Source organism: Bicyclus anynana, chromosome 12 (genome assembly GCF_947172395.1).
Source record: "Bicyclus anynana chromosome 12, ilBicAnyn1.1, whole genome shotgun sequence".
NCBI classification, from domain to species: Eukaryota; Metazoa; Arthropoda; class Insecta; order Lepidoptera; family Nymphalidae; genus Bicyclus; species Bicyclus anynana.
The window spans coordinates 1,049,843-1,062,379 of record NC_069094.1 but is presented as its reverse complement, the minus strand read 5'-3'; the positions used below and the strand labels follow the sequence as shown (position 1 = coordinate 1,062,379).

The 12,537-nt window shown below is 34.6% G+C and overlaps 1 protein-coding gene across 2 annotated transcripts in view; it reads left to right on the top strand.

Annotated features, from left to right (window-relative positions):
- LOC112054334 (moesin/ezrin/radixin homolog 1) overlaps positions 1–12,537 on the top strand; it is a 56,771-nt gene that overhangs the window by 5,061 nt on the left and 39,173 nt on the right. The window contains exon 1 of one of the 2 annotated variants that reach the window (XM_024094087.2): positions 3,290–3,448. The exons of the other annotated variant lie outside the window; for it this stretch is intronic. Coding sequence (XP_023949855.1) covers positions 3,428–3,448 — 21 coding nt within the window. The 5' untranslated portion in view covers positions 3,290–3,427. Of the gene's footprint in view, positions 1–3,289; positions 3,449–12,537 lie in introns of those variants that run through there. 2 annotated transcript variants of the gene reach the window in all.

Genomic DNA, 12,537 nt, shown 5'->3' with positions numbered 1-12,537 from the left:
TATCACACTCATAGTCACGAACAAAATTGTTTGTCATTTTCTGAAGAAAACGAGCTTAGATTTGGCATATATTTTATACTAAAGTACGATTTTTGCCCGTTTTTTACACAACTCAATTGCACAAAAAGGTATTTTTACGGAGCTCTTTAACCGACGAACACGATTACAACTATTAAAGATCGATTCTATAGAGACAGTTTTTATAATCGCATTAGATCGTTGATCATATACTTTGACAGAAAAGTAATGTCTAGCGAGGCAGGTCCTATACAATAATTGGTCTGAGGCGTCTATGAACTGTGCAGCCTTAAAGACATTTGCGTCGCTAACAGGTAGGTTGTTGAAAAGGGCCGTTAGTGTTACGCCCTTCAGTTGTGCAATAGAAAGTGACGTATCGCTAAGCGTCGCGGCCCGTAGGAAGGAAGCTAGAAAGTGGGACGCGAGTTATCTGGTTACTGGACACTGCACTTGCGTATGCACAAAGCCAATTTACCGGTCCCTTGTAATGATCCGTGATAGCTCAGTGGATATGACCTCTGCCTCCGATTCCGGAGGGCGTGGGTTCGTATCCAGTCCGGGGCATGCACCTCCAACTTTTCAGTTGTGTGCACTTTAAGAAATTAAGTGTCACGTGTCTCAAATGGAAGTGAAGGGAACACATCGTGAGGAAACCTATATATCTGAGAATTTTCCTAATTCTCTGCGTGTTTGAAGTCTGCCAATCCGCATTGGATCAGCGTGGTGGACTATTGGCCTATCCTCTCTCATTCTGAGAGGAGACTCGAGCTCAGCAGTGAGCCGAATGGGTTGATAATAATGATGCCTCGTAGATCACGTTATTACCAATTTATAACTTTGCTGTGGTAATGCTGTGTTTTCAAAGATATGTGTTCGATTCCAAGTCGGGTCAATTTAGGATTTTATATTTTCTTAAATGGTTCAGGTAAGGGCCTGTAGCCATGTGACACGTCAAGTCTGTTTCTACAAACGTTCACGATTTGAAAACTAAAAGAACGTATACGATGACAGATCCGATCGACAACTTCATCACGTAACCTGTCGATAGCAAATATTAATCCCATACATTTTTTTAATTTTCGAAACGTTTGCGATTGAAGAAAGAGAATCGACTTGCCACATGGCTACAGGCCCTGGTCTGGAGGTAGGTATCAGCAGTGGCTCTGGCTAGTTACGTAAGAGAAATACGTACCGCTTTAAGTAAACGGCTAACTTATCACTGAACAAAAAAAAAAACAATATTGTCGCGGCATACTACGCGTAAATAGTGTCGTGACAAACACGATGTCTTTACTCATCGATTCGATCATTATTCAAATTAGAATCAAATGCAAATAGGAAAAAAATTAACTGCAAAACCGTAGGCGGTCGTCTCGTCTCGTCTATATAGCTATGACAAACGAGATATATGTCATATATGCAGCACGGATATACCATATATCTCGTACATATTATATACGAGAGGTAGCTTGCTATATATTTCATCCATAGATATATAGGTACAACCCAGTACCTCGTAGGTCCAGTGGTTATCTATACTCTATATTAATATTATAAAGCTGAAGAGTTTGTTTGTTTGTTTGTTTGAACTTTGCGCTAATCTCAGGAACTACTGGTCCGATTTGAAATAATCTTTCAGTTTAAGATAGCCCATTTATCGAGGAAAGTTATAGGTTATATAATATCCTCGTATTCCTACTGGAACGGGAACTATGCGGGTAAAACCGCGCGGCGTCAACTAGTCCTAAATATTAGACTTTGTTTTTCAAAGAAATTCTCAGCCCGGATTCGGATAGTGGTGTCACACACCCATGCTTTGGAGAGCACGTTATACCGTTATATATTATGCTTAATTAAAATCTGATAATAATGATTGTTACAAAATCAATCATTACCACCCAAAGCCTGTTAACCCGAAGGTTCTGTCTAGTTAGCTCCATATCTCCTCTGACCTATAAGGAAAGTAGCATAGCTTTGTAGTCAGCCGATAAAATAAGCTGATAATGATACGTAACCAGGTGTGTCCCTCGATGTTGAAAACGATGAATCTGCTTAATGCTTCTTCTCTATTTTACTGTCTTTTATTTTCTGCCTAACAGAAAGCTGCTTAGCAGTATAAAAAATCTCTATACTCATCATTGGTCATTTATTTATCATTCCCCCCATTCGCACGAACGCTTTTTTAACGGACGTTAAACCAGTACGTTTGTAAAACACGTCGCTTTTTTCGAGCAGTGTTGCATTTTAAATTTTGGGCGTTGAAAATAGACCTTCATTTAACTTCATGCTATATTTGAACTCTTTTTAACGTCTGTTAAAAAACTCTCGTGCGAATGTAGGCTTATAGACAACTACATAAATGATATTCTTTTTTAACCGACTTCCAAAAGGAGGAGGTTCTACGTTCGGCTGTATGTATGTTTTTTTTTCTCTTATATTTTTCTGGTTATATCATCCCTCTGCATGTCCTTACCAAGTTAACCTTTAAACTCATACTTCTCGTCTTTTCAGACTTCCTTTTATATTATGATTTATTATCCATCATTTATACTCTTATATCATGTATATTCTAATAGCTAATCATATAAAACCTTCAATGTAGTTGATACAAACTATTATTGCACACGAGTGTACTATATTTAGGCGATCGTTGTAATGCATACGATTTTGTACTTTATAATAATGGGTCGGCAGGTTACAATTCCACGAAGTCACGTGTTCTGTGCTTAAGCGTCTACACACATACCAACACTTGGTAACGCTACTACTCTCTAAAATATTTAGTACAGCTGTTAGACTCTTAGACAAATTATTCGATTGAATTAGATTTGATTTACAATATCTTCTGAAAAACAGAGCCTCCTTTTTCTGATAAGGCATATAATAAGGCTTGTCTTCCAACACTTGAAATAATACAATGTATTCTATTTACTGCAGATGAAAAGAAAGAGCTTCTTGAAAATTCTTGCTTTCTCCATAGCTAGCATACGGTTGTTACACTATGTGCATTGTTGATGTTCATAAAAAAGCAAAAGTGGATGGATTACTTGCTGCTAGTTTCCTTATGTGTTCAAGTTATTATTAATGTTGAATTATGTAAATCGTTTGGCATGGAGTGCTAACATTGGCACAAAGTCGGAAGCCAACACACAAGTTGGAAGTTGGATAGTGTGTATGCGCTCTTTTAAGTATTCAATATCAGGTGCGCCGGTGCGTGCCTTCGTCCTGCGCAAGCGCACGGCGAGCGCATCTCGCGCCCGAGCAAAACGGTCGTTCAGTTCAAACTCTACCGCCGCGTACCGCAGACGCGGCACAGCGACCCTTGCCGTGCCGCACCGTACCGTACCAGTGTGTAGTGACAGTGACCGTGACTTTTGTACTGTGATACAACTAACTCTTGAACAGCAAGATGGTTGCCGGCGGCAAACAGGTACTTACACTTTTATGTTACGTATTACGTAACCGTACAAAGGACAATGTCAAGCAGGAGGCTGCATCGTTTATATAACATCAACATCCTTACTCCTTTGCAGATAGAACAGCATTCGCAAGTTCTTTTTGGGGCATGAATTCTAATCATTGCATAGAATATCAGAATTAACTTCTTTTAAGGTGCCCTAATATCCCAAGGGTCACACTCTCTTTGTAAAATCCTCCCTCAAAGTTATACTTGTTCCACAGATTCTCAAGAGTTCTTCAGACCGTTCAGTACTTACAGTACCTTCAAATAACTCAAAGGTTCTGTAATTAATAATAACAATTAACAACGGGAAAATGCTGCACCCAAACCGTCAGGTGGTATCAATCGAGAATGTCCTTGAGAATCGGTTATACTTAATGCAAATGTGATCCGCCATTAAATCGTTTTCATGAAGCAAACACTAAATTAGCACGTCCAATTCACACAATTAAATTCACGTAGCAACAATTTAAAAAAGATTTACGAGTAGATTTTTGCCAAAGGATTTGTTTTGCGTCAATTTGGATACGTGTCCTTTGGACAGTGTAAAATTGATTTAACATTTACTTTGCACCTTGAACGGATTTAGAAGCATAAAAATGGATTACGTTTTTTAAAATTGGACCCCCAAGCAACCAAAGTGTTCTCCAATTTTTTTTATCCGATGGTTTTCCAAATGTAGCGCCGAAAATAGTAGATTTAAATTGTTCTTCATTTGGAACCCCGCTAAGAATTTGCTAAAAATAATTTCCGATGTACAGACACCTCGATATGTTATGTTAGTATAGATAACTATCATGTTACTTAGAATTTAGTTGGATACTAAAATCATAAGCAACGATGATATCATAAGTACGTCAACTGAAGACCGAGAATCGAGAAACAAGATGGGTCGGTTAAAGCTTTTTTTTTTCATTATTTATTTTGTTCGCGAACGGTTTTAACCGTCATTTTACCCCGTCCCTGTCTTCGCGGTTGGAGGGAGAGGGACACAAAAGATTTCCTGTTTCGCTAATGCGTCTGCGGCATTCGATTTCGGTCTCAGCACTTTTATTTTCGATAATACAAAGGTGCCGGGCATGAGGTATTTCTTCTGCAGTTTCCTTAATTACATCTTAAAATGTAAGAAAAACCTTAATTTGATATGTTATTATGATGAAATGAAATGAAATCCGAATGTATCTTTTGATTAGCTAAAGAAGTACCTACTACATAAATCACTGATGTTTGACTGAACTCAAAGCCATTGATTTAACAATACTCTTACAATATGTACAAAACTCGTACAATTTATATTATTTAGGGAACTGAGTCCATTACTATCGAATACTATCGTCTCTTCCAATAAAACGTTTAGTCTTAGTTATTTAATGTTTCAGGATAATAAATACTTAATATGTTAAAACTGCTTTTTGTTCTTTGAAGTTCGTACGTCTTTTGTTTTACTGGTCTTCTTTAGGTAGAATATAGTCCGCTTATTTGAGAAATCTTATCTAATAGCAACTCTATATCGACAAATATCGGATTGTATAATAATATTATTGTAGCTATAAATTCCATTATTGATTTATCAGCGGAATTTGTATTATTCACGAACGAATGCCGTGAAATGTGTATATTATCTAATCGAGTACACGAGGCGCTATTGCTACGAGTATGTGTTAACCACGAAAGCTGATAAACTAATTAATATAAACGTAATCGTAGGTCGATTACACTTTCTATTGTAAATAGACACTAAAGCCGTTTTTAATTTAATTCTTTGCCATGTTTGCTTGGTTCTACTGCACCGGTAATCAAAAATTAGATCCCAGAGTATACACTTATTGCAAAACATTACAGGGCCGATGTCTAGTAGAAGGAATTAATTTAATATACAATTGTTAATGTTCGAAAATTTCACCCAAATGTCTTAAACACTGTTCACTGGTTTGACATCAGAGAGACATCACCAAAGTAAAATTTGAAAATCTGTCTGTATGTTGAAAGATTTTTGGATAATTTATCGACTGCAGAAGATTAATTGATTAGGTACCAATAATAATAATCAAAGTATCTCTATTATTTAAGTTTGAAATGTATGCCATCTTATTAACATGTATTTTGCGTTTAGTTGAAGGGTTAAGTCAGTTACCTCAAGCCAGACGAAGTCAGGAACGAAAAGTAGTAAATTATATTTTTACATTATTATATACTTAACCGTTTGTCTTACTGAATCTTCAAGGTTCTTCCTTGTTGAAAATATTGCTTGGTTCAATAAAAACATCAGCAAAAAACACATTAGGTATGATATTATATGACGTGTTTCCGCTCGTCCCTACCTTGTAATCTCATTAGTATTTAGAAACGTCTTCAGTACGATTATCGCTTTTTTAACTCACTTCCAAAAAAATCTCAAAGGTTACAAATTGGACTTCATTCTAATTTTTTGGTGGTGTTCAATATTTATCTCGATATCTGAAACGATTTAGATTTACAATTTAAATCCATAGTCGACTGTATACTATTGCAATTTAAAGCAAGATAATATAATTAGACAAATATTTTGAAGATATTAATCTAATAGCAACAGCGTGTTCTAGATGATTCTAGTAACCAAGACAACAAGTTACTAAGAATATCACAAGTATTTATTAGTATAGTACAATAAAAAAAAGTTGTTTTAATTCTCGTGTTCCTTTTTCAATAATAGCTGTTTGTTTATCTTTTTTAATTGGTCATTATTTTTTTTATTCGCTATAGAACTTTTTTAAGTGTGTCATGGTTTTCTGAAAATAGTCACTATCAGTTTTTAGTACCTTTTGCTGTTACATGCTAGTATGCTTAATTGCATTTAAGAGGATGAACTACTAGTTGCGGATTCATTGCTATAAATGTACGTTTGCTCATATAGTTTGTTTTCCGCATTATTTTTTTTGTGATTTATTACAGTTATTATTATTATTGGTTCGTAGATTTGTATAATCATTACTTCAACAATGTTAAAGCTTATTTTTTGTACCTGCGAAAATTATTTGCACACATAATATGCATTTTGCTAAGTATGATAATGACCATTTACCTTTAATCTATTGGACAATCCAATGCTTTATTTTTTCCTGATTTAAAATTAAGACAAATATTTCCTTTCTTGATAAGAAGTCGTGCTAGGGTTTTACTTGAAATTTAATGTGACATCATATTGGTTTCTAATTCTAATTTATAAATTTCATTTCATTTAAAATGCTCCATTTTTAGTTTACGCTGCTACTTGCTACTTAGAAACGAAGTTAAATCTCGAAGTTTCTAATTTTATGTCTTAAAATTTCATTTCATTAGAATGATGATGCGTAGAATACCTATACGCATCATCTTTACGTGACATAGTTACATTACGCGCTATCTACAACCTTTACTCAATCTAGACGAGTATTTGTCCTGATTATTTCTTGCCTAGAAACAGCACACACGCTTTGCTGACGCAAGAAAATGATTGTTTTTGATAATAACAGTTGCAGACGAACGCTTTGATAACGATGATTACATTTAAGTCATGTTCAACGCTGAAGTTAACGTTGCGCTAGTAATAAAGGAAACCATGAGAAGATAATCCTGCTAAAAAGTATGTGTAGCTACGATTATTATGTAAGATGTCGCATTTTGTAATTTTTGTGACATGTATTCTTTTGTCTTTTATTTGTGTATCTTTAAATACACATAGTTATTCGCAAATGATGACTATCTATTATTCTACTGGTTCACCTCGACTTCGTGTTTCAATATTAAATATTATAGGAAACTTATACTCGCGGACACAACCAATTCAACTCTTTGCAGTTGCTAAAATGCACATATTATGATTTCAATTTACTATTGCTTACAAGCAATTCATCCATATTGGAAAGAATGGACACAAATAATGAATATTTCACTTGGTTACAACTTTCTTTTGTATGAGACGACATCTCGAGTCTCACTGGCATCTACAAAAGTCATATAAATTGCGTCCGTGGGAACGGGCCATCGCGTCGTCTGGACCAGAAAGTTTTACAAAAAATATGTATAAAATTTTGATAACATAAATAATGCTCAGAATTAGCTAACCAATTTACCTTTATATCAATAATATTTCCATGATAATAAAAAAATTCAAAAATATAGACCATCCATTTGTTTAGATCAGAAGCTACTATGCAATAGTTTGACTAGTCAAACTTGTAACAGCCCTCTTGGATTAGATAACGACTCACCTTTATATCAGAAATTATTTTCATCATAATAGAAAAAGCCAATACCCTTCGGGTTGACTTATCGATCATCGTTTATCTAAGGACCAGCAAGATGACCGAGCTTTTAAACAAAAATACGCACCAGACTGGTTCTTTCGTTTCTAAAGCTACGATGCCACAGACACGACTAACTTATACTTATTCTTCCAATATTCTTCCTCTTTTTTGCGTCGGGGGTTAAAAACCAAAAAGTTCGGTAGTGTGAGGTTACGCTAGCCCCGCCGCATTTGTGGTTAGTGCTCATTCATCGCCGGCGTTGTACTTGAATTTATTTTGACGGTCGATATGCTCCGTGGACGTAGCTCCGTTTCACTTCGTTTCACTTACACTCTTCTTCGATTTCTTGAACGGCTTGCTGGCGTTTCTTGGATTTACTTGCATATGTATTAAGCTTATTAATTGTATTAAAATTGGTGAAATTCCGCGATTACAATTCAAACTAATAATGGTGCCCTTAATTGCGTTCCTTATCGCTGCCACATAGCTTATAAATTCACGTTCTTCAAGCAATGAAATCTTATTGCCTTCAACCAGTAAATAAGTGTAAAAAAAACTACTAATATTTTTAATTGTGATTGACTCTTTACGTACAGAAAAAATATTAATAAATCTGAAAATAAAGTTTGATTTTTTGACTCCTTGCCAAGGTACTGAGTGTACAGTTGTGCACTCATTAAATCGTTTACCATAATAAGTATAGATAGAACAATTAGGGTTAAAGGTGTATTCACCATTGTCGGTCAAGCATGTGGCGTTAGCACCTGCTATCACACCTGTCCAACCATGAGCTTAGTCCCTACTGTTGTTACCAAATGTTCGCTTTGTTTTTTTTACTTTGATCTCTATTTGGTAGTTGACGTGAAAACTTTTATACTTTAACCACACAAACTAGAATTGATATGTCAATTACCAATATTTTTTCTCAGCATAAATTTTATATCAAATATGTCGTCGTATGATATATTCTATTTTTTTATTATATTATATTTTTTATTAAACGGCTGGAATTGTATTGCAATTTTCTCATATTACACCAAAGCAGCGCTAGCGCAGTTTTACTAAATGTTTGTTTATTCTAAATTTATTCTTCTTTCATTACTATGAATGAAGAGAAGATTGTTAATCTTTTATTCTTACACTAAAAAACTAATAATTTCGAACAATGATTCCGACATGCGAATTCACTTTCTGCTTCGCAAACATTCTACATTACCACGAATTAGGTTAACGAAGTTCACTCGGTCATGACACCCAAGTCAAGTGTTAAAATTAATTGTTACATTACATTTACGAGTACCTTGAACATTACGTGTAGTGGCTTCGCCGACTTCCTGCCATTAGCTCGACTCGTCATTTGCAATAATATTCATGGAGAATCTGCGTACTATTTTCATGGCCACTAGTGCCTACTTCATTGTGAGATGTGTTCACTTCACTGTACCTATTTACGTAACGTTATGCTAATCCGTTGTTGCCATGCAAATGAATGAATTATTCCACTTGTTATTAAATATTTGTAGTCATTTTTCTACAGCTGTACAATTAATTATTATTTACGTCTTCGTCCTGACAATGATGATGGACAATATTTTGTCAATCACACGCCAAGGAAATGCTACATTGAATTATTGTTTTATCACACCCCATAGCCTAAAAGTGGCGTTATTCAACACGTGCTTATAAAGTTCTTAATCGATTAGATGATCAATATAATGAGATCGATAAAAAAATTAATGCACACGCAAGATGACAAAATGGCAAGAAACAAATCATAATATAAAATTAGAATGCACATTTGGCTCAAGACGTAAGAATATTAGCGAAAACGGATACACAGTTCAATAACAATAAATAGTTTTAGATCTTTGTATATTTTAAAATTCTTTTAGTCAAGGATAAAGTTGTAAATATCAGAAGAAAAGCATCTGCATTTTTATATAGTGGTAATAAAATTAGCATAAAGTAATCCCAAGTACGTAAGAACTACCAATTAGAAAATTTCACGTAAAAACCAAAGTACAGGTTCAAAGCAGTAGTTTACAAATAATAACCCTGATAAATATTGTTTACAGTAATTAGCAGATGAAGATAGTGTGTTATATCTAATAAATACAACTCATCATGAAACAGATTACAATGTACTTTCACAGTTTCGGTTTCAAGAAAGCGAACATGACGATGATTAATATTTTCGTGACATGTTATCTGATATATTAGCGGTTACATAACTGGTATTAGTTATTTATTTAACTTCGTATTCGTTATTAGGTATACTTGTACGTTCAAGGAATTGAATGACTTTTTTGCTGTTTCACTTTTTCATCTTTACATAATTTTGTTTGTCTCGATGTTCTGTTTACACGTTTAACCTGTTTTCAGTTTGCCACTTCCTTAGATATTATTGACATAATAATGTTTTAAACACATTATTTGCTTACCCCGACTTATGGAATTTGATTTTTGCCCGACTTATGGAAGTCTAATTAACATTGAACAAAATCTTATTTGTTTCACAAAGTTATACTTAATATCTACCTGGGAAAACTGCAACTTGTTTGAAAAACGAAACTTAGATGAGCTGACGCTTGTAGCGTAGAGCTAAGTTTTTAGCGTTTCGGTCTGTGCCCTAGATTATTTTAGTTACTTTTCACCAAGCCGCCTTATCTCCCTGGTCCGCTGTAATCTCAACAAATTATAACTCACGTTGTAATGTGAAAATGTGCGGTGATGTCACACTCCGTATCTTTATTGTTTGCCAACGCTGAGATGTGCAGCTCAAACAGCCAGGTCAAACCTATTTGTACACTATCCGCTATTGTAAGCCGCCGAGCCATAGCAGCTGCAAATTTTAAATCGCCAGAATGAGTTTCTAGAATAACGAATGTTATGTCAAAAATTATTTCCATTTCCATTATATTTAGAAAAACGCCGATATCATCGGATTGGCATATGGAATCTTTATCATAGCTAATGCGAGCCGCATTACGATCACGACAGCTTTCTGCATCTGCAAAATCTGTATCATAAGCAGTCTATTAGTTATAAGCGAAGGTCTTAAAGTACTTTTCACCCTCCTATCAAACCCCCCTTATTTTTACCACGATTTTAATTTAGTACTATTTATTATGAAAGAACGTTTGCCGGATCAGCTAGTTAGTACTTCATAATAACTAAAAGTTAGATACAAGTAGCAAACTTTGAAGCAACGTAAATTCCGAATGAAATTCAGTTAGGTAATTGCTGTATTTCGTTATAACCAGACAAAGCTCCAAACTTTACTAGCTAAACGGTTCTGTAATTGGGTTTATCTTGTATACTAAATTAGTCAGGATCTGTTTATTCATTACTGCTCTGAGTCAGGCAGACCTAGATAACGCATTTGAGCCAAGGCTTCGCGTGTGTTCGACACGTCTTCTTACCATCGTAGTGATAAAATTACCATCGCGGTATTAACTGAAGCTATTTTTAACTGCAATGTTTAACTTGTTTCGTAGTTTTCGAAGTCGCAAATCGAAGATGGCGACGATGAATGATAATACTTTATCCGAAATGGTAAGCTTTAAGTGTAGTATATGTTTGTCATACCAATCAGAAGGGAATTGATGATCTCTCTGGCGCAGGTGTGTGCAGTGAACTCCAAAAATAATGATTACTGTATTGGACTTTCAAAAAGATTAATTTTTAAGGCAAGTTTTACTATTGGTCTAAGATCCGGCATTAGATATATATATATCCTCATTAGTGTTATCAAATAAATGATAGATAATGTTCTCAGGCATATAGGTTGCCTAGTTAAATTGCGGCGAAACACATTTTTCATACAAAATCTAGGAAACCATGAAAGATCAAAGGCAGTTTAGTTAAATTAAGCTTTGAATAAGCTTTCATTTGACATATTAGACGACTAAATTGAATTTTAATTCAAAAGAGAAGGCGAGAAGTTGGTCCGCCATCATTTGTTGCCAATATTACCAACAATGTTTGTACAATATTGCAGATAATTGGCGCTATTGAAATACATCACAGGGAGATCCTGCCTTGTTGTTAGAGATGATATAAAAATAATATTAGTAATTTATCTAATAAATGTACTTACTTTGTATAAACTTACCTTCATAATAATTTAGCCTTGTCAATGCCCATGCACTTTTGACTCTAGAAATAATTCTAGAATGTTTAGCTTAAATGTAATGGTACCTACGAGTTTATGTGTTTACCTATCATCTGTGATGCATATTAATTAATAATTTTGGTCATCTTTATGCAAGATAAATTTGATAACGGTGTACCTGTATTTCTCACAAGTTCTTGATTTTTTAACCGACGATATTGCCTGTGTAGAAAACCGTTTACATTTTTGACTTCAAAATACACTTTGTTCATCAAAGTTCCAAAAATTCTAAGTCACAAAAGGTGATGGTGTACTGTCCTCAGATTTACAGCATGAATTATTTATATATGGGCGATTATATATATATATATATATATTATTAGTATAATCTTAGTGTCCCTAGAATGTTGCAGCACCACAGTTGTCAGTCCATAACTCCTCCAACCTTCCCATTTCCATTAAGTATCTTTACGAGATAATATCTTACAAACGTTTGTATAATTTCGGTTATACCAATTTGTCCAGCCACCAGCTTAGCGTGTTGTAAGTCGCCAAATTGCTAAAGCCTTGCACAAACAACCGTCTTCAAACAATCTTATACAGATAAATCTATTGCTGCAGATTTAACTCTTAAGCTTGCACTTACGAACTTACCTATATTATTTTATATTCTTACAAGT